General features: G+C 41.0%; 1 protein-coding gene across 1 annotated transcript; it reads left to right on the top strand.

Moving 5' to 3' along the window:
* Nucleotides 1–521: 521 nt before the first annotated feature.
* Nucleotides 522–25,925, top strand: DKK3 (dickkopf WNT signaling pathway inhibitor 3). The gene is made up of 7 exons (XM_080404788.1): nt 522–869; nt 2,852–2,989; nt 3,499–3,582; nt 19,132–19,224; nt 21,224–21,368; nt 23,890–24,046; nt 25,573–25,925. The coding sequence occupies exons 1-7, from the start codon at nt 537–539 to the stop codon at nt 25,814–25,816; spliced, it is 1,194 nt and encodes a 397-aa protein (XP_080260914.1). The 5' UTR covers nt 522–536; the 3' UTR covers nt 25,817–25,925.
* The last annotated feature ends 1,388 nt before the right edge of the window (nt 25,926–27,313 follow it).

Here is a 27,313-nt window from a genome sequence, read left to right on the forward strand (position 1 = left end):
GCAGCAAGCTGGCTGCAGCAAAAACTGTCCGTGAAGCTCTTGGGGTGCAGCAGGAAGAAGAAAAATAGTGTGGAAACTGGGGAAGAGGCACATGGGTACAAAATGATGATGTTGTCTGAATTCTTTTAGAAATAAATTTGAAAGGAAACAATCAGAGGAAGCAGGATGCTGGCCAGCCAGGTGCAGGGTATATCACTTCGCAGAGACAGGGCTGGTTCTCAGAGCCTGAAAACATCTTTAGAAAATCTTCGCTGGAGACTGGAAAGCGAACGGCATAATGGAGACGTCTAGCAGCTCCCACCATCCTCTTGGCATCAAACCTGTTAAATGAACAGAAGGCGGCCTCGGGTCTGACCGGGAAAGTCACACTGCTCCTGTCCCTCAGCACCGCTCCCCACAGCTCCCTCAGCCTCGCCCCGTTCCCGCCTTCCCGCTCCCCCGGGCCGAGGCTTCCCGCCCGGGTCTCGCGCCCTGCCTCGCCTGCCCTCCCGCCCGGGGCTGCGGCGGGGGGCGGTGGCGGGGGCCGGGCCACGCCAATGTGGGCCGGCGCTGCGGAGCCGGCGGGAGGCTGCGGAGCCGGGCCGGCGCTGCGGAGCCGCCCGCTCCCGCCTCACCCCGCCCCACCTCCGCGCCGCCAGCCCGCACCGTTGAGGGGCAGCGGCGTGAGCGGCGGCACCGGGATGCGGCGGGGAGCGGGAGCGGGTCCGCGGCAGCGATGGCTACTGCTGGCGGCCCTGCTAGGGGCTCTGTGCAGCGCCGCGGCGGCCGGCGGCGGCCGGCGGCGGGCAGCCAGCCTGGGCGAGATGCTGCGGGAGGTGGAGGCGCTCATGGAAGACACGCAGCACAAGCTGCGCAACGCGGTGCAAGAGGTGAGGGGGCGGCGGAGGGGTCCGAGGGGCCCTGCGGAGTAGGGGGGGCCCTTCCCTCCCTCACCCCCCGCGCCAGGCCGCACCTGCGGGCAGCGCCTCGGCCGCCAGCCTCTCGCCCGCTTTTGTCGATCCCTGTCAGCGGCCGCCTCGCCGCGTCCCCTCAGTGGGGCCGCGCCGATGCGTGCGATAAAGCAAGCCGGCGGCCGGCCCTCCCCGCGCCTCTCCGTGAGGAGCCGCTGCCTGAGGCGGCGACCTGCGCGCTCCGCGGCTGAGGGACCGTGAAAACCGTTCCCGCTCCGTGCCCGCCGCTGCTGCCGTCGCTCCCCTCGGGGGAGGCGGGGGTGCTGGCGCGGCCGCCCGCTGCGGCGGGAGGTCTGGCCGCCGGCGCTGGCGCGGTGCCGCTCAGGGCGGGCTTTCCCGCCCCGCTCCTCACATCGCGGCCGCGGGGCTCGCCGGGCGTGTGCGCGGCGGCGCTGGCAGCACGGCAGGCAGATCGTGAGGTAAAACCGCAGGCGGATAGTCCGTCTGGATGCTCATGAGAGAGAACAATAGTCCGCGGCAAGGGGAGGAGTGAAGAGGAGTTAATTTATTGTCTTTGTACGGCAGGAGCTAAGACACGAGGCTCTCCCAAGCCAGGATTCAAAGGTGTAAGAGAGTCCCGAAAGCACGTATGGAGAAGCCGCTTATTTCTGATGCAGTTCTGTCCCTTCATCTCCTGTCGTTTGCCCAGCACTGCCCGGGACCAGTTTCCAAGCCAGGAGCTGAGCCTAGCTCCCAAGCTGTTGCCTCCTGTCGCTGTCAGGGACCTTGTTCCTGTGTTCCCCTTACTGCTGCACTTTTCTTCCCTCCGTGTTAAGAATCTTTCTTCTGAGTTCTCTTTTCCTCTCATTCAAAAATACATAGCTCAAAAAACCCTTTTCTAACAACCCACTGGGGAAACAGGCCTCTGTTGACGATAATTAGATAAATTCTGAACTCGTACTCACCTGGACAGTTGTTGAAGTCTGCCTCTGTCATCTACTTCATTTAGACTGCAAACACATTGAGACAGATCTTTTTTTTTTTTAGTGTCCTTTACAATGCCAGAAGTATGCTTAGTTATGAATAAGGATGTAGCAAAAAATTCTGCCTGTTTTCCTATAGTCGGTTCTGGCGTGAGGAGTGGTCTGTATACAACACAAAATGTGCATTGTCTGAGCTGCCTCTTAGCAGAAAAATGCTTTATACTTAAAAAGGTTTGCAGCTGTCATTTAAAACAAACAGACACACCAGGAAGATAAATTCTGTCTTGGGAAAAATTCTGTTGTTCAGCCTGGCTGAACTTGTGACCTCCTAGCTCTGTTATGGCAGTTGCAAATAACAAAAGGACACAACTTCTTCAAGAGTGTATGTGGTTCATGAGACTCATGCCCTTTTGCTGAGCTTACTTTTGTTTTCTGATTCAAAGAGCACTCATTTTCTGTGTTGAGCCTTCATCTGGCAAAGGAAGACATTGGGAACTGAAACAGAGAATGAAATTTGGGATGTGTGCACCCTGATCTATAGGACTGCTTCTGCTGACTTCAGGGGGCTTTGGCTATGTGTCTCTGGCCTGCCAGAATATTTTCTGTTCTTTGTCAGATGGGAAAGCCTGTCTTAAGTGTTTAGTGGGAAAAATAGGAAGATGGGCTCTTGACTGGCCTCAGCCTGTGCAGATACCAAATTGTCAGTAGTCTTTGCATACTTTTTCCTCCCAGGGACTGATTTTGGCTTAAAAAGGCCAGAGCTCAAGGGTTTAGCTCACCGCTGTTTTTCTAGTCCATTAGAAGAGCTGCTGTGGCCACTGCCTCAAACAGCTGAGTAGGTGTTCCCATACAGGGGGATCTGTACCAACAGCATCATAGAATTAAACAGGGTGTTAATAAGGGCTGCACAAGAGCCATTGCTTGTTGTTTTCTGTGTAATTGTTGCTAATTTTCAGTTGGTTTATTTAAATTTGGCAGATGGAAGCTGAAGAGGAAGGGGCAAAAAAACTGTCGGAAGTAAACTTTGAAAACTTACCTCCCAACTACCATAACGAGTCCAACACAGAAACCAGAATTGGTAATAAAACTGTTCAAACTCATCAAGAAATTGATAAGGTATGAGAAAGCATATATAGCAAACTGCTGGTTCTTAGACACCTTTTCTCAAAAACAAAAATGATTTTGCACATTTTGGGGAGAAGTAAGGTTATTTGGAGCACAAACTTTTATGATGGTAATTACTTTGGGGTTTTGTTGTATCATATTTGCTTGCCTAATCACTGTGTAGGGGCACATGTCATAAAAGTTTACCATGAAATAATAATTTATTTTGAAAAAAGTGCCCGCTGAAAGTAGAACACAGGTACAGTTATTACAAGAAGCACCAAAAAGAATGATGATATCCTGCTCAGTTAGCTTCATTACAGTGACATTTTAAATAGACTAGGAGGTAGCCTTGTCATCTACTTTTCCCCACCAGATTAGGATTTTGTGTGAGTGACAGCAAAATGGGAAAAAAAGAGGGGGTTGAAGTGGGTTAATTATTGCAGAATGTACAACTGAGAGTAAAAAAGGACTAATAAGAAAATGTACTTTGATATTTTGTTCTTCTTTTGCTGTGTCAGGTTACTGATAACAAAACTGGATCAACGGTTTTTTCTGAGACAGTTATTACATCTATAAAAGGTGGAGAAAACAAAAGAAATCATGTAAGTGAACACATTTCTTCCTTTTGGAAATTAAACAAATGTTTTGGGTATCATTCAGAAGAAGGTGATACAGTTCACCTAGCTTATATCTGGATGCTTTAAAACACACAAAACCATTAGGGGTAAACGGTAAAAAATGTGTTTGTTTTGTTGATTGTTTTTTTTAGTGATTTAACTTAGGAATAGTACATTATAAATTGGAAGCGGAGCTTCAATGTTGTGGTTAACTCAGGTGCTTGATATGAATATTCAATTTGTCTATCAAATGTAAATTGTTTACTCAAACAGCAAAGATAGTTACACAGCCCTTTCCAGTGAGTGTGAATAAACCCGTAGTATAACAGTGTTTCATACATGTTTCCTCTGTGCTCTTGGGTTTCATAAAAAAATTGCTTTATAGACTTGTAAGTGTCATGTGACTTTGTGGGAAGTCGCAGTCACTTCCCAGACTGCAGGCTTCACAGACCACAGGATGGTGGAAGAATAATTCTGCTGCTTTGCTGCTTATTTTAAATGTTAGCAATAAAGTAATACATGTATAGGCTTTGTATTCTCCAGGCAGTTAAAAATGGAAACCTTTTGAAGTCTATTTGGAGATTATCTCAGTGGCTCTCTAAGTACAGGCAGTATATGCTGTTCTGTAATATACATCCTTGATGCTCATAAGTGATTCGTCCTGCTGTGTAGTATAATGCAATAAGAGGTTTGTATAATTGTACCTGTAAGTATTGACAGTCATTTGAAAAGGGCAATACTGACATTTGGTTCTGGAGATGGAGAATGGGGATGGAGCCAGCCACTAGGAACAGGAGCTCTGTTCTGATGCTGCTCCGGTAGTCTTCATATTGGTGCCTCTTCAGAACAGCGCTTTTGTTTTTCATTTCAGTCTGCCAAGTAAAAGAAATAGGCACATTGTGTCACACAAGCTCAGCTTTTATGCTTGTAGGGAAACTGAATGCTGAAAACTAAACCTATTTTACAGGTTCAGTTTATAGGCTTAGCTTGTAAAAGTTAAAGATTCCCACAGCTCCTGCATTTTAGGTACAAAACTGGGTGGTAAATATAAGAATTCATCAAACAGCTTAGCAAACCATGTGCTCTGAAATGCAAGCTCTCTATAATTTATTACTACAGTAATTAGTAATAACAGGAACCCTATGACCCTCGCTTCACATTTATTCTCTGAGCTGAGTTATAAGCCACTGAAATCACTGAAAGTTTTTCCAGTGATGTTTTTGAGCTTTGAGACGTGACACAAAAACCTCCCAGGTAGGCAAAGATGTGTCTTGGGACAGGTCTATGTTGCAATAATAAATCCGTGCACTGGCTGGAATTTCAGCACTGGAGAAGCAGCTTCATGGAAAATGGGTTGTGTCTGTTTTTTAAATCACAGTGCCTGTGCCACCCTGTGTCCTGCAAACAGGTACAAATACACAGATATATAGTGCATGTAAAAATATGTTACTATGTACGCATAGGTGTAGTTCAGATACGCTATTACAGAAACATAAGGCATAATCTTAACACACACACACACTTTTCCCTCTCAGACAGTATGTCTTCTTGGCTTTCCATCACAGAAGTATTCTTTTAAGACTGTGTTCTTTGTTACTGAATGGCTCACTTGACAGTATTTTGATGGCCAGAAGACTGTCAGTATTTTAAGTCTCCAGAAGAGGAATTGGGCTGTTTGCCATTTCTGGCAATGCTATCTAGTTCTTCAGAGGTGCTGCATAATTTGGAGGCGCCATTTACATTCCCAGACTAACATTCACTTTCTCAGATGTCAGTGAGGACTGGCAGTCACCAACATGCATATGTCAGGCTTTGATCCAAAAGTCTTGTATCTTTAAAAAGGCCAGATACAGACAAGAGGTGGCTGGATGCACACATTTTGGTGTCTCTGGGGGTTTTTACATCCACTTGCTCCTGGATTTAAGTCTCAAATACTCCATAGTTTACTTCTTGGGGGAACATTGGTTAGCTTGCAGATTACTTGAGTATTTCCAGTAGTGAGCTCAAGTATAGAAGACAGGTAAAGTAACAGCTGTCTTTTATCACCATATGAAAAACAGATTTTTTTCTAGCTTGTTGACTAGTCCTATTTCAATTGTGATACATTATCCTAACTAATGAAAAGCAAGCATGAAAAATAAAAGGAAACAAAATTGCTACTGGTAGAATTTACTACACAAAGATTAGTTGCATTTCTTCTCAGTTGCATTCAGAGTAGTATTTTATAATAAGCTCTCTCTTGTAATTCAAAGCTAGCATACCTAAGATTTTTTTCTGTCTGTTTTAATTTATTTTTCCTGAACTGTAATAGAAGTACATCTGGTTGCTTTCAGTTCTCTTTCTTGGAAGAGATTTGTAAAGATGCTGATATCTAGGGAGAGTGTACTAGGGAACTGGAAAAGGATCATGCATTTCTCATTTGGCCCTGGCTCTATAAGAACCATTCCTTTCTTTTACCTGTCCTTGATGGTAGAGGATCTTGAGGGCATGACTGCACCTTCTCCTTAGTTACACAGCACAGGTCAGGTTTCCTTTGTGGGAGAGTAAGAAGTGCCTTCGGTGTGGCTCAGTGCAAGGTGCTTGCTCTTTCTCTGCAAATGTGGGTGTGTGCCCGTGTGTGTACACATGTATTTGGCAGCCACCTTCCGCAAATACAGCAGCTGGTTACTAAGTAATTCTGAGCACTCTCGGGTCCTTAGGAGAAAGGCTCTGTGATAGCAGGCCTTTATTTCCATGGTTAAGAGGCTGCTGTGTGGATCCCTGCAGCTCTTGGCAGGGAGGACTGTTACCACTGTGAAACTGCTTTTACAAGCTGACTTGGCAGGTTCTGGAAGTGACACAGTCAGGTCACTGGCTTATCAGTAGAGACAGAACAGATAGCATTGCCATTATAATGGGCTTATTTATAGCGTTTTTCAGTTTTTATCTTTAGTCTCACAGTAAAAGAATAAAAAGAAAGAAAATAGTAGAATAATTAAATATTAATCTCTGGGGTTCTATTTCCCCTTTTCTAAAGAAAAACCTCTTTTAAATGGTGTAGTTGTAGCACTTCATAACCAATCTTCCACTTCTCTGCAGATACCCAGAACTGATAAAATAACTGCTCGATTCCTATTTGAGAAACTTTTATATAATTTCACTAAGCATGTTCTCAGCAACATATACTGGAGTTGCTTTCTTTGAGGTTCATATTGCTCCAGGGAGAGGAGTTCCTCCCGGTGCTGAAGAGAAAAGGAGCTTTGAAAATTGAGTAAAAAGCATTCATAGGATGGAAATTGCATTTTTTTTCATCCTTTTTTTTCCATCAGCAACACTGCAGGAGAGCAGCTGATGGCAGAAATTTGAACATGCAGCATCTCAGTGTTGACTTCTGCTCCCTTTGGCCTGCTAGTGTCTCAGGGACGACACTTGTTTTCAGCATCCCAGTCCTACATTTGGGTCCTTTTTTTTGTTTGTTTCATTTTTCACAGAACATTTAGTCTCTGGTGACTTGCACTTAACAACCTTAAACTATCAATAGGCACACTTAAGTGCATTGCTGTGTTGAAATCCTGGGCTCTTTCTAGCCAAAAATCCTGTAATATCTCAATCTAGTAGTTGTTGTACACTAAAAAATTTGATTCATTAGCACTTTTATTTTGCTTTTCTGTTAACTGTCCAACCTGCTCTGTGACGTAACTTGTTACATGAATCATGTCTTGACTAGTACACCCCACCCTTTAGGTAGCAAACTGTACTTCTTAGCTAATGCTCCAGGAGAGAATTAAGAGGTCTGAATGAAGTGCATCACTGTTTCTCAAGTTTATATACTACACAGTAACTTGAATAGATTATTAATTACAGTTATAATTTGGGCTAAAGCTTTTGGGGGTGAGGAGGGAGCATGAATAGCTTACAATGGCAATCAGTTACAAAAGTGAACCATAGTTTCACTAGCCTTTTGTAAGCAGAATACCTGCATGCTCTTGCACTCTCTTTTGTCACATTCAGTTGATTCTTTTTAAGTAGTAAGTACTTTTTAAGTCTCAAGTGTGTGCAAGCCATAGCTTACATTTGAAAACCAAACAGTTCTTGTAGGCTAGGTTCCCATCCAGTCCAAATCAACCTAAATTCTTGCAGGAAAACTATTTGGCATTTCTTTTATCTTGCCATGCGTTGAAAAGTATTGCTTTTCACTAGAAAATCTACCCTCAGTTCTCTCAGTCTCTCCAAGGCAGTGTGATCTGTTTTACCCTTCTAATGTTTGAAGTTTGCTAACTTGTCTGGTGCTATGAATCTGTCTACAGTAATCTGTCTGTGTTAATCTGGTCTACACTTACTCCACTGGAAAGATATGAAGTAGCCACGCAGACTGAGGCTAGGTGTTGAGCTTGTTGAGTCCAGTTAGTGAAAGAGCATTCTGATAGTGATCCTGAGAGGTCTGAATACCTGTGTCTTGTTTTGAACCAAGCAAATCCATCCCCCAGGTTGTTTTAGAGAGCCAGGGCTCTTCAGCCAGGCAGGGTTCAGACATTCTGAACATTTTACTGAAACCTTTTTTCCCCCTTTTCAGTTTCAGTCTTGTCAATGTAGAATATGAACCTGAGGGGAGGGTGCAAATAGCTCATGAGGATGAGTACCTTGTGTTTCTTAAGAGTAGAAAATGATATGAAGGGTGCAAAGGAAAAGAGGATGTAGCCAAAGATGAGAAAAATTCTGCAATTACTGTTTTGGATTGCTCATACTAATCTGCAATACTTCTAGGTTATGAAGTTGTAGAGCATAGTGATGCTGCCTTCTTGTGTGAAAGGTGTGGTGGAGTGTGCGCATACCTTTTGAGTATTCAAATGTGACTCCATAAGCAGCAAATGCTTCTTAGCAATGCAAAAGCTATGAAGAGCTTGAATTTAGCTCATGGGTGATAGGATGGCCTTATTGCCAGTTGCAGTATATCTTTAAAACCAACATTTTTACTGGTCATCTGATGTTCACTGGACTACAGCCAAAAAAATCTGAATGTTAGCCTTAACAAATGGAAAGACCTGTCATAAGGAGTCACCTCTGATCCTGCACGAAGAAAATTCTCTCAGGAAGAAGGTGGGAAATCTCTGTAATTGCCGGCTGAGGTGAGTGTCATATAGCTCAGTGTACACATCTTTACTGAACTTTGTCCATTCTGAGCTGGCTTGTTTAATCAGAGAGAATGCTGTGTTGAAAGTAATGGATCCACACAGAGAGTCAGGAATGGATAGTGCATACAAACATCAGATGGTTTTGTAACACTATACTACTGCAATGGCTACAATGTGGAGAAAAGTGAGACTGCAGTTTCCATGGGCTCAGATAGCATGCTTGGTGACCCTGATCAAACAAGCAGGTGTAAACAGCTGCTAAACCTTATCAGGGTGAAGAGAAGCAAGGTGCCTTTTGCTGAGAGGTGGGGTAAACGGGGCAGGTGTTTTGGCTGAAAACAACCACCAAAGGTCAGAAAACACAGATCACTATCACTTTCCTTTTTGTCTTAAATAGTGGCTTGGATTTACAGGGAAATAACTGAGGCAACACAAAGAGACTACTCCTAATTAAAGGTATCATCTTCTGTTCTTGTTTCTATCAGTGGCAGTCTGAAGTAATTCAGATAACTTTGGTAAATTTACTTTGCTAGTAAATGAAAAAAAAGTTGTGACTGGGATTTCTTTCATATTTCCTGTTGGTCTAGCTTAGCGTCTTTTTTCTGTTGTCAGATAAATAAAACAGTGTAGAACTAGGACATCTTTTGAAAGTAACGTTCTTCATTAGTAATTCAGGTCTATGCCTGCATTTAGGATTGTTTTAAAATTTGCCAGATCCTATAATGTGATATTTCCATTCCAGTTAAACTCCTAACAAAAATAATATTTTTAGGTAAAATCGAATTGGCTGAAGAGCTGCCTTACCATTTTTTAATCTATCTGGACTGTTACCCTTTGAGTAGCTAAATATTGAAAGGAGAAAGATTTTCCTGGAACAGATTTCTCCACACCAAATATAAGCTCTTCCTGTAACACAGTAACAGCGCCTAGAATTGATTCAGTGTTCTAGGTGATGGTCAGTAAAATCACAACGGTAAACCAGTAAGTTCTTCAGCTGGCTACAAAATGGACTTTTTCTTAGAGAGTCAGTGCCTACCCACTGCTTCATCAGTGTCCCTCTGAGAACCATGTACCACTTCTAAAGCTTACAGACTTCTTGTTAGTTGTGGAAATAAATTCTGGCTTGTCTGAAATTTTTCATTTGTGGGGAGGTATGCATCATGTGCAGTTATCTCCTCCTTCCTTGTTTGTATGTTGGTTGGTACAAGTCTGCAAACAAGCAGTGGTAAGGGAGTAGTGGTAAGGGAGTAATGTAAATCAAAGAGCAGTTGTTTACCTTTTCCCTGGTTTTAGTTTAACATGCCGAGTTTAGCTAACTAAGGCTGTCCAAATGCCTTTTATAGATCATGTCCAAGTTTCAGGCAGATATAAAAACAAATCACCATGAATGCTTATACTTTCTGCCTCTACTAGATCTACCTATTTATCCTAAGAGATACTAAATGTTTTTTTTATCTTCTCTGTAAGGTAGCATACAGTCAGGAGAGTGAATCTTTCATGTGGGCTGGTGACAATTCTGTTATCTACCGATGCCTGTTAAGAGATCATAGTATGAACTGTCTTTAGACAGCAGTGAAAGTTCATCAGCAATGTTTCTTTCCTCTGGTTAGACCCATATAGCAAAATTAATCACATGAGAGGAAAAGCTTTAAGGCAAAAGTGAATTTTTTTCCACTGATTTTCATTACATGGTTTAATTAATTGGCTCCAGCAGATGCTTATTTGAGATTTTAGGTGAAACCATGCTATCTAATTAAGCAGTAAGCTTTAGCTTCTAGGGTAGGGGTCCTCAAACTACGGCCCGCGGGCCAGATACAGACCCCCAGGGTCCTCAATCCGGCCCCCGGTATTTACAGACACCCCCCCCCCAGCCTCCGCCCGGGGTTGGGGGGGGGGAAACCAAGCAGCCACAGATGACTGCCTGCCACTTCATCCGCACGCCGGCCCCCTGTTTAAAAAGTTTGAGGACCCTTGTGCTAGGGCAACAGCAGTAGCAAAGGCTTCAGGATGTAAAGCTATGGTACTATGGATGTAAAGCATAAATGTTTTTGTCTTTTTATGTTTTATTTACGTCTGTTATAATCTTAGAATGATTGAGATAAAAAACATACAGATGAATGGATTAAATCTGCAGCTGGTTTACGTCTATATTGTAATCTGTAAGGTGGCAGAATGATACCGGTTCACCATGGCGGGGAGGTTGGCCCAGTAACACATAGTTCCATATATGATAAGCCAAAGTCTTCTCTAGCCTTTTCCTGGAGCGTAGGAGGGGTAGATTCACCAAAACCAGTAGAATGATACTTGTTTTACACCAGTGGGTAGGAGGAGACAGAATGAACATGATCTGTGATTGCTTGGCCTTCTGTGCAGTTGTTTATTGTCAGGAAGATGTGTGAGATGCTACTAGTCCAGCTTGATGGTGTTTTGTACTACGATTTATTAAGGTAAACCACAGAAATTGAAGGAAAGTGGTGAACAGTCTGTTGCTGTTTAGTTCTGTTTCATCAAAGATTTGGCAAATGTCAGAAAAAAAGGCACTGTAGAATGGTAGCTTCAAATATATTGCCTTGAGAAATGCATTTATGTGTCAGCTGAGTAAATCTCACTTTGTCCTTCCTCCCATCTGATTCAAAACCAGCATTTGGACATCTTTTGTGGAGTGAGTGTCTGCCTGGCCTTTTGAGGGACTGAGTCAATATTGGATATTTAGCACTGAGCAATACCACATCAGTGAGTGCATTAGCTGACAAATCCTGGTTGTTCACCACTGCAGCTTATAGAGAGAGCGCCCCTCCAACTTTTCTGCTCATCCTGGTTCTTACCTTAATAACAAGTCCACTTCTCCCAGTTAGTAATATATCATAATATAGCATAATTGGTAAAAATATATACAGGGTGGGGTGGGAGTTTCAGATTTGTTTGCTTGTTATTCTGTCTGGAAATGACTCGGAGCCTGTTCTGTGAATTTATATCACATGAGGAATCCCTCAAACTTGTTCCTTTAGAAAGTCCACCCAGAAGGAGGAAGATGCGTCTTATGGCATGTAGAAAGGCTGACATCATGGTGTCAGGCAAAGGGGAACCTTAGTGGTGTTTCTCTGTCCAAGATATTTCATAGCCATAAGCAAGGGAAAGTTTTGGCCCCCTAGTAGGTGTTTGTCTTGGACTTCATACATAGTAAAAATCTGTAATACATTCACTTCTTATGTCCTTTGTGGAAGGACATAAAGAGCATGCTGAAGATCATTTTTTGTTTCTTCTTCACTGGAGTTTGTTTAGGAAATTGAATTAATATTCATGAATAGTCATCATCTCATGTTATTGATATCTTCTAGACACATGATTTCAGACAGAGAATTAAATTAAGGGGGGGGGGGGGGGGCGGGGCACGGGGCGAAATGGCTCTATTGTGAAACCGACAAATGCCCGGAAGAGGAGGTCTGGAAGAAGCCTCAAGAAGTCAACACCTACCACCCAGATGCCTACTCTATCCTTAGGCAGACATTTATCTCACGTGTTCTCCAGATCCTCAAGTGCTGGGGATGATTTATTCCAATGCTTTTCTACACTCACTCTGAAGTCCCTATTGCTGTAATTTAAACCCCTTCTTCTTCCATCTATAACTCATGGAAAATAAATTATTCCCTTTCCTCTACAGTAACAGCTGTCTTCCACACTGTCAACTCTGCTACAGGCAAAATCCATTGCAGTTGAATTCTTACCTTTTTATTTCTGTTCTGGTATTATTATTGTTGGCTGATGCCTTACACACAGTAAATAAGTCTGTTGAAACTGTAAACTACCAAAAGAGAATATCATATAAGAGCAAAGCACATATGATTCAGGGTTTGGAGTAAGGTCTGGGAGGGATTTGGCACAGGTTGGCATCTTACTCTCGGTGTGCTACTCTTAATTTAGTGATTAAGGTTAGGAAGCAGCTATTAAGTACAGAAATCTTGTTTTCAACTGTTTTTTTTCTTTGCACAGCTGTTTCACATCCTTGCTGTGAACAGCTACACTGTGTTATTTTGCTTTTATAAATTTTCAAAATTTACATAGCTCAGTAGTGAATCATGGAAACTTTGTAGCTGCCAACTGTAGAAAGAAGACGCCTGCATTAAACTTCAGCCCCCCGGGCACACCACTACATGAAAGCTGTGTCTTTATATGATTACTGACTACTTAGAAAAAATGGCACATTACTGCTTTGTAGCACAGTTTTACAGTGTTTTTGTTACTGTATCTCAAGACTTTTAGAATAAAAACCAAGATCTTTTAGACACATGGTTTTAGACACATCTGCTTACCAAAGGTAGAAGAATTGTAGTTCTTCAATCAACAGGTCCACAGGTAGATGCATTTCTCTAGTAAGACAATTAATTGCAAAATCATGAGGAAAACTTTGTTTATAAACATGCCTCAGTATTTTGACTTCATCTGATAATCTTAAACTATGTGAAAAAAGTTTTCTTAATATGGAGCAATTAAACATGGAGCACATATCCAAGATTGAAAACCAATGGTTTGTCTAACTTCAGAATATTCCTTCTTTGTCTAATTATGGGTACAGAAGATTATAGAGTCTCTGTGTATTTAAAAATCAATGGACTGAATGTATAGCATGGCACCAAGTTTCCAGAAGGCCTAAGGGAAGATTTTATCGTCAGAATTTATACCATCCTGCTTTGCCCACAGTACACCTGACAAACAGGAGAAAAGAAGAGAAATTTCATCTTATAACTTGTCCTGCCTACTCTAGAGCAAATGTGTGAGATGAGACGAGACTTCTGCTATTGCAGACAGTCACTGCAATATGCACCCATATGTGTGTGTGTGTGTGTATATATATATGCTGGTTTTGGTACCTAAAGCCAAGCTCAATTGCCTTTGGACCATCTTCAGTTATGCCATGTAGAGATATTTTGCGTACATTCATACTGCATCTTGTGGAGAGCCAGAAATGTTTTTCCAACTAAAATGTTTCTGTTTTCTTGTCAGGGGAAAAGGAAATGGATAAGATTTGTTTTATGGAGAAGTTCAAGACAAAACTGAGGGAGTGACTTGTATTTTCTTATTTATTAGTTTTGGGCTCAGAAGTTACATTCCTGCTGAACAGCCACACAAATAGCTGACTTTCCCACATAGTACTGGGATGTGACTAATACCATAGTTTGCAACTCACATGTCTGCTCTTTTTAGTATGACTTTTTTTAACAGTAGTCATTTTTATGAGTGCTGTGTACTTGGCAGGACAGCAGTAAGAGGTTTACTCTGCTGGAAAGTATTACAGGGGTTTTGAGGTATTGCAAGGCAAATTAATTCATATCTCATTAAAGACATGCATTATGTGCCCTGTCTAGACAACTAAGAGAACAGAAACTGGAATGCTACTGCAATTCATACTATGGTGGTAGTTTCTATAAAACAATACTCCATTCTATGTAATTCTGCCTTTTTTCTAATACATTTAGTACATGTAGGATATAAAATAGGTTTTATGCTTTTTTTTTTCCTTACTACTCAGTGGTTTTTGCCATCTGCTGCAGTAATGGAGACCAGACCTTGGTGAAATTGCTTGTAGAAATTAAAGCAAAACCTGGAAGGGGCTATGTAAACACAGAAGTAAATATTAACTCTTAGAAGTGCTCATGGCTAAGAAATGTCAGTTTCAGTGTGAACGAGTGGTTTTCCTAGAGCAGTTCAGCTACGGCTGAAATTATTGTCATCTCACAGATATGGTTGGGTGAGCTCTGGAACTGTTTGTGAAGGATCTGTACCATGATCTACCATTTATGGAGGTTAACATTGAATTTTACCCAAGTTACAGGTTTTTGAAAAGGAAATTTCTTTATATAGAGAGTTTTTAAGAAACATGTAAGGGGGCTTTTTGTTCAGATAAGCTTTTGAAGCTGTGAGAGGTGCCCACCCCCATGCATTTCCAAGGTTGTTGCTGAAAATCATTTTCTAATTGTTGCACCACCTGGTTTTGTAGCATAGTTTCCCATGTTGTATACCTGCTGGCAAAACTTCCTTACCTCTCTGAAATCAGTAAATTTTGCCTCTGTACTTTATAGTTTATGAACTTTGAAATCCATAGAGGGTTAGGAATGAACACTTTGGAATGGCTGTTTTGGCTTACAGCTGTACATGCAGTGCCAAGGCCAAAAAGATAGCCTGCCTCTCCTTCAGCTGTTAGGCAGTTCCAAAAGGTTTGTAGTCACAATAAGGTAGCAAACTGGGCCATATAGCTTACACAAGGAGGGGAAAAGTCGTTCTCCTATTTGAATCCCACTTACTGTTCTCATGTCAGAGCAGTCAGTGACCTTGGCCAACAACTTGCTACTGAGTTTCTCCACTACAGGTGCCCCTTACCTATGGGGCCATTTTTTGTTCCATATACCATCACCCTCTTAGTGTTTAGTGTCTGGCTTTGATACGTGTATTAATCATCATTGAAAAATTGTATATAATCAGCAGCACCTTCCTCTGCTTTCTGGGGTTCTAAGCTAAGTGTAAAGAGCCTAGAAGGAAAGGAAAGCTCATTCTGGACAGTCATTTGCCTGTCCCTGACAAATACTGGCTGAAGATATGAATTTGAAGCAAGAGTTTTGCTTGAAGTTACCTTTGAAGAAGGACTTTTTGAGAATGTGGGAGGCAGGATGAGTGTGAGTGGGTAGAGGGAATAGACAAATGAAATGTCAATTTTAATTAATTAAATTAAAATTAAAATCAATGATTCCATTTTGAAATTCAGACTGTATCAGAATAGACTTGAGTGTATTTTCTAGTCTACACTTAGGGAGTTAATTAGCAATTAAGGGGAAAGAGAACAAAGCAAAATGAGCATGATTTCAGTACATACTTTATCACTAGCAAATTTAAATTTAAATATTACCATAGTGAGGTGCAGAAACCAGATGAACGCTGCAAACAAAAGTGGGTTTCTATGTGAAAGTGGGTTAACTCTGGCCTTGTAGTTCTGCCTTCATAACTTGAACTGAGAAGTTCTTTGCTCCTCCCTCTTTATCTGCAGTGTGTTATATGGGCAGAGGATAATCTGGTCCACACCACAGCTGACTACATTAGACCAGTCAAGTACAGTTTGCCAGAATAGCACATAGCACGTTCTAGGTCAAAGGCCGTTGGCTGGAGTGTGAAGACTGTTTTATCACATTGAAAGAAAACCTTTTTCTTCTGTGCCTTTCATGTATATGTAAACATTCAGCCCGAAGGAAAGTACTCTTGTCAAAACCTGTTACAGCAGTTCTGACCTGTATACTCCTGTGCCATCTTGCACTCAGGCATCTGTTTCAGTTTTCTGGTAGTTGTGGTCCTACCAGACTTCATCATCACTAACATCAGTCACGTTTTTATTCTCAAGCGTGGAGACTAACCATTCTTTAGGAAAGCAAACAATAGCTCGACATAATCTGCCAAAGACAAGAAAACTGAAGTTTCTTTCAGCAGCAGTTGTTTTAGCAGTCTTGTAATTTCCATGGGTTTCAGTGTTTTGTTGGGTCCGTCCACTTACCCACTGGTTCTGGAACAGAGCCGAACCCCCAGATTGCCTTCAGGTATTGCAGGATATTCGCTGCAGAGTATGATACCATAGTAAGAGCCCACAGGATGCTGAATATGTACTTATAGGTACATAGCATGCTCTTACTGGTCCTGGCTTCTGTTGTTTATGGGTCCTAGTACACCCGTTCATAAAGAGGCAATCCTGCTTTCATTCTGCATTATTCTTTAGCACTTCTCAAACAGCATACTCCTTTGCTGTTACGTTAAATTAACTGTTATAACATCATAATGGATTTCAGAGAGATGTACACCTTTATAAGTGTAGCTAATTCTGTCTTTAAGCTCAACTTGTATGTTTCTGCTGCGTGTCAGAAGCCAGCACTGCCTCTCCTCATTTGACACAATTGCTCTGCAAAGATCAAATACTCTCAGAAATAATTTAGCTTGCAGGATTCCAGAAAAAAATGGATTCTTCAGTATTTGTTGCAGCTGAATGAAGATGTGTAGGTTTGCTCCTTGTCCAGCAACTTGTGTCTTGAGGTAGCCTGATTAGAAAAGGTTTGTAGCTTGATTAAATAAATAAAAGAGAGAAGAAAAAAAAAAAAGATAAATGGTTACGCATCTGCATGTGTAAGTGTTCCTGAGCTCTGCTTTGACTATGGATTATAATATCTGGGGGAAGGAAGTTGGTTTGGAGTGTGGCACAAAATTTCACAGAGAGTATATGAAAGCAAACTTTTTCCATGCCAGGAAAGAAAACAGTGAAGTGAATTTTTTCCCCAAATGAAAACCACCATAAAACTAAAAGTCTGAATTGGTGGGACACAATTCAGTAAGAGGGAGAAAAAAAGCTTTTTGGTGGAGGACTCATTAGTGTAGGAGAAAGCAGTGACTGAAGAATTGCAACTTTTGCCTTAGGTGGTTTTAAAGCTAGAGAGAATTATTCCATGAGCTTAATAACAATTATGGCAAGATTTCTGCTTTGTGGAGAGGTACAATTGGAAAAACTGACTACGCTGTGATCTGGCTGTTTGCCTGAACGTGGATGGAACAGGAATGAACAGTATAGTTTATTCTGAGTATGGTTTATACAGAGGGATTCATAAAAGAAGCTGACAAAGCTACAGACAGAAAATTGTCCAGAAATAGCATGGCTGCTGAAGAGAAGTGGCTAACTGCTAACTTGGAACCACAAAACCTCAAGCATACTATATAACATCTGGATTTTGAACCACCTGATTGTGTAGCAACACAAAAGCAAACAAGTGGAACACACACTGAACTGGAATAATGAAGCTGCAAAAACATTATGATAATTTATAGCAGCCTAGACCTGGTGATACTAATGTCTTAAAATAGCTGAAATGACTGCTTCTTAATCATAAACATATAACCTGAATATCATGTCACTGAGTTGAAAAGAATCAGGCCCTAAACTGTGTTTTGCTTCTGTTCTGTGTGCTGGGTAATCTTAAATGTTTGAAAACATTTCAAGTGGCCCAAATATGTAACTTAGACAACGCATTGCTCCTTAGGCAGAGTAGCATTGTCTCACACAGGGCAGGAAGCTTCCATAAGGTTTCATATGGAGAAGGGCTGAAGAAAGGATAGCTGTTTCACAATGTAATCTTTTCCTTTTTCGGTGATTATGGTAATTTAAGAGCTTCACTTAAACTTCTTGCTGAGCTAATTTTCAGGCCAGCTGAAACACAAACTCCAGCTGGGATGGGGTGGAAGAAGTCAGCAGTTTGGGGATAAATATTCTAAACCGGTAGAAATAGAAAATGAAAAGCTTATATAATAAAGTTTATATTACATCTAAGTATATATATAAAAAATTATAATAACAACCCAATAAGGGTTGCACTTGATCTGCTCCAGCAAGTGAGCTTAATAACCTGCCAAAAAGCAGTCAAGTGGTTTCTTCAGAGAATTCAGGCCTTTTAGTAGAATTCCTTTTTTTCTGGGGTTGGTTTTTTTCTTTGTCTGTTTGTTTGTTTTAATTGACTAATAGCAAAAAATAGCATCAACCTTATGATGGTAAAAACCAGTGGTGGAGTACAAATGACTCAGAATGGTGCTACGATTTATTCTTCTGTTGGCTAGATTGTTTCCAGCTTGGAGAAAACACATTTTAGAGAACAGGGTTAATCACACCATTTTTAAGAGGAAACCCTTAGATGGGAAGAGGAAACATCTCCTCCCTGTGAATCAGACACATCAGGTGTACACAAACATATGCATTTACTCTCTGTATTATCCTCATTGCCATACCTGCAGAACTGTGTTTTGGCAAGAATTTCTGACCAGTTTGCACATTCAGCCTGTGCAGCGTGAGTGATAGGTGAGCCATCTCAACCACAGTGCTTGTAGGACCTCTGGGTGAAGGAATTTTAGTGTGAGTTTGTGATTCAGATGGGAACTCAGGTGTCCCTCTCACATGAACATTTTTGTTAAGGCCATGGAATCATTCCAGGTTTGAAAAGCTGAACATGTGCTCGAGCACCTTGCTGACTTCAAGCCTACTCTAGTGTCTTAGCTGGGTAGGAAAGGCTGATGCGTTCGGGAACTGTGGGGCTTTTTTTCCCCTAGGATGTATGTGGCTCTTCAGTACTTGTTAGTACTGAACCCCAAAAGCCTGCAGAACAAGATAATTTATTTTCTAGAGGTTGGTGGTATTAATATTTATACAGGAAGTGAGGCCACAGTATTGCAGTATGCCAGGGAGATGGCATTGTTCTAATTACAGAACTGTGGTTGTATGAAGAACCAAAGCGAGCTTTTTTTCCCCTTGGTTCCCAATTAAGAAATATAATCAATCAAGATCTTCTGATATTTGAAGAAAAGGTATGGATTTCTGTGAAACAGTAGCAAATTACAGTTTTATCCTTTTCTTCAGGAGTGCATCATTGATGAAGACTGTGAAACGGGAAAATATTGCCAGTTCTCCACCTTTGAATACAAATGTCAACTCTGTAAAAACCAGCACGCAGTAAGTCCTGAATGAGATGTGATTTTATGTAGTCCTTAGAAACTCAGTATGTTATTGTTACTAATGTCAGCAAGTCAAAACTGATAGAAAAGATGCAAAGCTTTTTGCATGAGGTTAAAAATGGATGTGTAGAGTGTTTTGGGTTGTTATTTTTTTTCTGTCTGTTAACACAATTAAGTTTTAAGGTTTCTGTTCTCACATGCTTCAAAACCTGCACTCTGCTCTTCCTGACTCAAGCTTTACTTGTTAAGTGGCCTAAGGACAGTGTAAACTAACATATTGTAGGTTGCCAGTGGGATGGGCAAAGAGGAGATACTGTGTCAGCTCCTAAGGCTCAGCTGATGGTCACTTCCAGTTCTTGATTCACAGAAAGATTTGCAGCAGCTTGCGCTCTTCCCTTCATTGACAACTTGTGCGGTGGTGTGGTGCAACTGTTGTTGCAAATGTTCCTCTTACATGGATCATTTACATTACTTGAATCTGTGAACCTCAGGAAGCGGTAGATTCCCATCTTTTGAGCTAAAAGATAAATGTTCTTGGTAGTAGCTATGGTTAGATTATCTTCTGTAGGTGACGGGTGCCTGAGGAGTTCCGGCTTTTTCTGTGGTGAAAATCCAGTCTGTCAAAAAAGGCCTTTTATCTGACTATCCCTTTTCATCTAATGCTGATAGCCTTTTGTGAAACAAATTCATTCCTCAAAGCATTTGCAGACAGTGAAGTCTACAAGCAAGCAAACCTTGCTTAGTCATTAATCAATACGCTTATTATAATCTAAAAGCACTGGGCTGTTCATGAAATGATTTACCTGTTTACTTGGATAACTTCAGGGAGGTCTGTTCACTTCAGTGGGCTGAATACTTGTTTAAATACACGTCGTGAATATATGCTTAAGGGTCATTAAAAAAGCTTATTCTTCATATTTTAGAAAATGTTAAACTGCATTTTTCGTGTTGAGCTACACCCCCCCCCCCTTTTATTTTTCTTTGCAATCCTCAGTAGAACATTTCTAAGCTAAAGAAAGAAAAAATGGGGTCCTAGCTAAACTCCTGTTGTAAAGTGAGCTCAGGCAAAGCAGTGGGATCAATTCCCTGACCTAGAACTCCTACAATTGCAAAACATCTTTCTTTTTAATTAGCAGGTCTTAGTAGTGCTCGTGTAGTCCTACTTCTTGCCCTGTGTTAAGCACTTCCTGTGGGATCCACTGGAAAAGAAATTCTGAATACGTATGGCTGCCCAGACAGGGCTTTACACAGACAGAAAAAAGCTGTTAAAATGCTGACCTACTAGGAATCTCTGAGATGTTACTCAAACTACCTAAAAAAAGAAACTAAGTGACACACCACTTTTGTTAGGCTGATTTATTAGGTGTGTATAGTTGAAACACTGGGGTAATTATTGCACAAAGCTATCTTTAGCTAGAAATTTGCATTTCTGATTTTCAAAGAGAATTTTTTTCAGAGATTTTTTTTTTTTCCAAAAATGCTTGGTTACAAATGAGGTCTGCTTCTTATTACAGCTAAAAATTGGATTTTAGTAGGATTTTGTTGCTTTGCTCTTTGAAAGCAAGCCTTCTGAACAAATTGTAAATTTCTGACTGCATTTAACAATGGGAAAAAAACAGTAATGTTTTTCCATTGATAATGTATTGTTTATTAATTTATACCCCTTGATTGCAAAAGGCTGTCCTGAAATCCAATTACACTGAAGGATGTCTGGCTGCTCATCAGTTTTCATGTAAATGCTAAAATAAGAATTAGGTTTTGTAAGATTGGAAGTATAATGGTATAGGAGTGCCATTACTCTACACAAGTTATGTATGCTTAAGTTGAGAACCTGAGCAGTTCTGTTTAATTAAGTTGTAATGTGACATGCATAAATTTTAAGCACATATGTGCAGTTGTCTTCAGGACCAGGGCCTAATTCTGTGTTTAGCTGTCTGTTGATATATACAGTTAGTGCTAGAGTGACAGTTTTGTTATGTGCTTTTTCCATTTGCAAGCACTGCTCACGGGATGTTGAATGCTGTGGAGACCAGCTTTGCGTTTGGGGTGAGTGCAGGAAATCCACATCAAAAGGAGAGAATGGCACCATTTGTGAGAATCAACACGACTGCAACCCTGGAATGTGCTGTGCTTTTCAGAAAGGTACAGGGGGTTTGCTTTTTATCCTACTCATTTTATCATACAAGAGTGTTAATATTTAGCACTTTTGGCCAGACAAAGCAATTAAATCTCTACAGAATCAATATGTAATTCTCCCTTGGTCTGTGGAATGCACCATGTTAACTTCATTATAAAACTCTAATAGAATTGGAAGTGAGAAACAGTCTGACAGGGTGCACAATCCAAGAAAAGCATATTGGATGCTAAAGATGAGACCAGCATGCAAAGCACAAAAAATTATGTTTCTAAAGGAGAATCTCAGACATTTAAAAGTAGCAGAGCTCTGTGTCAATTTTTCACCCAATAGAGCAAAATTAATAGAATTAAAAATGTACAAAAGAAATTATTGAGATTACTGAAAGTGGCTTCTCCTTCATACCAGCCAGCAGACTACCATAGTCAGACTGCAGATACATCTCATACTGTAGAGTTTTAGATGATCCTTCCAGGGCACCATGCTATGCAACACTGACCAGCCAGCCAAGATGCATAGAGGAATGATGTTCCACATTATGTTGTCAGTGCACACGGGAATGTGAAACTGGATTTACAGAAGGGAGGAGAGGAAAAGAAGGTATCAGGCCTGAAATCAGTCCCAAATCCTGTCTGGTGAGGGCCCAGCGTCTTCTGTTTTAACCCACTAGTTCCTTGCTACTTTTCTCATAGTTCACCTTAATTTTGTAGTGACAGGCTACAATTCCAACCATCTTCCCTACGCCAGGTAGGTACTTCTCTAGCTTTTTTCCTGGCTCTTGCTGTGAGCAAGAGGTGACCTTGTGCCTTCACTGATAGATGCGCTGCCTGTCGGGCTGCTGGTGGATCAGGCTACTAGGGTGTTTCAGGAGAACAGAGCAGAAAGCTCCAACACCATTTAAAGACAAGTGGGTCCGCTCAGCTTTCCTGTTCTGATTTTGAGCACTACACAGCAGACCTTCAATATTAAGTAAGTTTGATTTCAGCAAGTTTTTGTTAGAGCAGGGTTCCCCCCACTCCCCCATCAGGTTTCTACCTAAAGCATTTACAGATTTTGCCAAGCTCTATCAGAGATTTCTTTGTACTTTGATTCTGAAATAAGACGCAAAGAGCACTTTTAATAAATGCCTGTTACTTTCACCATGCAGGACTTGGAATTTGCTTATGCTGCACGGGTGAATAAATTCGTAGTATCCACCCGGCAGGTGTTGGTAGCACTAGGCTAGTCTACTCTGAGGGTAGCACTGCTTCTGTAGCCCTGATTTCCTGTGGGATCCAAACAAGCTGCGTCTTCATGATGATTATTTCAGCTGTGTAAGACATTCACACTAATTTGAGTATAAGTTAGTGCTTGGCTTGAAATGAAATTCCATACAAACATGTAATAGAATACAACATGTAAAAATATTAACTAAAACTGGAACTAAAACACGAAACTAAAAATGGAACATTTATTATTAAAGCTTTAAATAGAGCTTTGATTAATAGCATTGGATTTTTATTCTCTGTGGGTGTCTGCTTTAGCAACGCTTTAGGGTTTTTCAGGTGAAGCCTAACCTCAAGGCCCACCCCATTGCTGGAGTATTGCAAAAGGTTGTCCTAGTAATGGTTGGACTCTTTACATGTATATTTTTTAATATAAAACTGTGGTAACCTATGGAGCATTCGCTGCTGAATATAAAATCCATTTTGAAATTATGAACTGCAAAGCCATATACATGTGTGTATATACACACACATATATATACATAAGTATTTTGACTAAGCCTGTTTTAAATTCACATACTTTATTCTGCCATACCATATAAAAATGAGGTGAGTGAAGAGAAGAGGAAGGGAGGTTTGATAGGAACATGTGGAAGAGCTGAATTAAAGACTGACACTGTAAGTTACTAGCATCAGGAAACCCAGACAACATCTCCTTCCAAATAATTTCTTACCTAGGTAGAAATTCACCCCTGTGCAGAACCAAGGGTGCTGAGCCCCAAATGCCATCAAGCTAGCTTTGCCTATTGCAGAATTAGTGTAACAAATTAAATGTCTGAGTAGTAGTTCTTGAAACCTTATTTAGTCTCTTGAACAGTTAGTTGTTCTATATTTGTTACCTCTGCCAAGAAATAGAAGAAACAGAAAAACTAACAGAGGGAGTTCTAAAATATGGAGGTCTTTCCCTATTCAGATTTTAAACCATTAATGCCGTGCTTGCAAAGGGTTCACTATGATGTTAGTTTTCCTGGTTTTAGAACAGTCTTTCAGACCTCCAGGCAACGGAGTTGTGCAGTACTACTGTATCAAACTCATTAAGCATAAACTTCAAAAGTCTTACTCCCACCTAGTGGAAAGAACATGAAGTTATGGCTTCCTAGTATGTAAGGGGACCTCGGAAGAGGTCAAATCTGCCTTGTTAAATCTTGCATATAGACTTAAAGATGAGGTCATCTCAGTTCATTAATGACTTAATTATTCAATTTTATATATATACGAAAAATATAATGACTTAATCGTAACATGAATTTACTCTGGCATGCAGAATTACTGTTTCCTGTGTGTACTCCATTACCTGAAGAAGGTGAACCCTGCCATGATCCTTCAAACAGACTTCTCAACCTGATCACCTGGGAACTGGAACCCGATGGAGTACTGGAGCAGTGCCCATGTGCAAGTGGCTTGATCTGCCAGCCTCAGAGGTAAAGATCAAAACCGGGCAAGCAAGCTGCGTGAGGTTTTTGAGGGGTCTCTTTCTGTGGTAGGTGAGGTACAGAACTTGCAGATTCTTCCCGATTAGAAAGTGTTATGAGAGCTTTTCTCATCAGTAGCCTTGAACCTTTTTCAAACTTACTCCTTTGTGCTACACAGATGTGCCTAATTACATGTGGCAACACTTTAATCCAGTGTGAAGTAAGTTTCAGAAGTAATCAGGTTTGTACTGCTTTTTTATCAATCAGAAAGTACTAACAGCTGTTGAGATGTAGCTTTCCAATTTAATTCTCTACATACAGCTCAGGTCCACCAACTTCCTGTTGAATTTGGCTTGTTAGACCTTTTGCTTATTTTCATACATAAGGCATATTAAAGATACTGTAGTAGCAGTACAGGCATTTTCCTGTATGACTGATCAGCTTTACAGAAGGTTTCTTCTTTCAAAAGAAAAATAAAGGGTATCTTTGCTTGCACTTTCCTTCAGTTTTGAACTAACCTAAGAAGCCAGTTTGCCTACAACTCAAGATCTGCTGTTCAGACTTGAGACATCTCATACTGTGCAGACCTCTTCAGTGTCATTGAGTTTCACAGAATAGGAAGCAGGCTGAATCCTTCTTTTCTGCTGAAAGCTAAAACTTTTAGGATACCATGCCTTTAATCATTCTTTAAAAGGACAGTTATTGGCATTATCAGCGATTTCATCAGGAGAAAGTAAGGCTTCAGTTTTGCACTGGAAGTATTTTTAGAAATCTGACATACTATCTATGAAATAGGCTTTCCAAGTTTGTTCCTACACTACCACTTCCATTATATTAACTTCCAACATGACAGCGTGACTGTGACAGAGATGTAGTTTAGTGTTTCTCTCATCTTCTGTGTCCAACTCTGTTACTCAATTATTTTTCATGCATGAAGAAAATGTAGAAACATTTTGTTTCCTAAATGTGATCTAAAGAAGCAAGCAGAGTTGATCCCATCCTTTCAGTACCAACATTTTAGTTGATGTGCAAGTACTATTAACCTCAGGGAAGACATGTCAGCAAATGTCATGTCTGCTAGGAAGACGCTTCAGATGAGGATACCAAAACACAGGAATAAATCAGGGTGTGAATATATCCAAACCATCCAGCTATAGACACAGGAATTTACGTTTAGGCTTATCACAAATACTGTGCATATCACCTTGGTATTATGACGTGAACAGAAAGGACTAGTCACCATGAGTGCCTGTAGGTAGCAGGGCCAGGTTGTGCTGAGGTCCACTGCCATCTTGTGTCCCAGTGTCAAACATTTTTTGCTATTAGGATCTTTGTTCTAGCTCTGTATGTGGAAACCTCATCTTTACCTCTCCAGCTGTCAAGCGTGTAAAAATCAGGTGAAGTCTGCTATGCTCTGACAGCTTTATGCATTTAACATGCTTTCATGTGGGGAGGGAATGAAGAATTTTATTAAGGAACTAGCAAAAGAACGTGAAAACATGTACTCTATGACCAGATGTCTCTTTTTCCAACAGCCACAGCACTACATCTGTGTGCGAACTGTCTGCCAATGAAACCAGGAATAACGAAAAAGAAGATCCCTTAGTCATGGATGAGATGCTATTTCTCAGCTTGATACCCAGAGATACTCTATCTGAATATGAAGAAAGCAGTGTCATTCAGGAAGTGCGTAAAGATTTAGAAAGTCTGGAGGAACAAGCAGGTTTGAAGCCTGAGCGTGACTCAGCTCGTGACCTGGTGCTGGGAGATGAAATTTAAAGTCCAAACACCAGTTTAGTTAGTGATTTCCCGAAATTTTGGTCTTGCTTATATAAACCCCAAACACACACTGCTGGATAGAAGTGCAATAAACAAGGTCTTCAATGAGCATCCTTTTCTGTGCAACAAACCTGCATGTTCAAATTATCGCTGAATTCATTCTACCCTTGGATCAAACCCTCATTCAAAACAAAGTGAGAAATAACCAGTGTTTCTTCTGATTCATATCTCCCCTTGTACATGAGAAATCAACTCATCAGTACTTGTACTCATTAAAAAATACACATAAGCATAAACAATCTGAAGTTATTACTGACTGTAGAAGTGACTTCTGAGTATGTATGTTTAGAATTATTTTTTTAGGCTAAGAAGCGTCTCCTTTGGACAGACCTAGTCACTGATTTTAAGCTATTTTTTAGTTTTTCTTTAGAAAATATGATCAGTGAAGCTGCAACATACAGATTCTGGGTGTTATGTCCCACCCCCTCTCCCCAGATTGGGGAAGGATAGAAAAGATGAAGGATGCTTACCCTTATAGATGAATATACCTAGAGCTGCTTTTTGTCTGCGTACAATGGATGCAGGCTGTCCTGCAGCAGCCTTCAGTGCAACTTGGGAACTGGTGTTTCCCCAGCCAGAGTATCCCTTGAGTTTCATACTTTCATATACAATGATCATCAGCCTCCCTCGCTACACATAAGCGGCATACTATCAAAAATAAAAGCCCACAACATTTTCCATATAAATAACAAATAGTGCATACATACTTATAGCCATGTAACACATTGGTTTCTATATAGGAGCTTTCTTTCAACTTGACTATTGAGGTATCTGTCTCTTAAGGTCAAACTGTACTACTTAAAATAGCAGAACAAACAGCTGAGCTGAATGCAAAGAATATAGATTCTCTGTTGTACCCTGAGTATGTAAAGCAGCAATATATAGGAGGGGAGTGCAGCTGCAGGTACAAGGCCATGCTAAACACAGTGCCACACCGATGGCAGCGTTCTGCACTACGTGACCATACCTCCTTGGGCAACGGCGGCTGAAGGATGTTGGCTCTAGTCCATCACCTGCCCTTTCTGAGACAGTGAACATGAGGTCATTACTTCAGTCTAGCAGTAAGACAACCTGAGTAGCTTCTAGCATTTAGTGACTTGTGCTTCTACTACCGTTACATCCAGAGATAATTGAGAAATCATATGTGCCTTTAATACACTTCACAGACATAAATCTGTGTGTTACAAAATGCAGTTATCATTACCATCTTGATCACTGATTTCTTAAATCAGTAGCAAGAGTAAAATCCAGTTCACCAAACTCCCCAGGCTCCAGCTGTCTTAACAGTTTGCTACAATGGCTCTTCCACTATTCATAGGGTTTCAGGATCCAGATTACGCCCCCTGTTACTGCATGGGGCAAAAGATGATATGAGGCTCCAGCCAAGTAACTTTTCATAGAGTTTCTTCCCAAATAATACCCACCACTTATGTCAAA

This window comes from Falco punctatus (genome assembly GCF_963210335.1).
Source record: "Falco punctatus genome assembly, chromosome: 10".
NCBI classification, from domain to species: Eukaryota; Metazoa; Chordata; class Aves; order Falconiformes; family Falconidae; genus Falco; species Falco punctatus.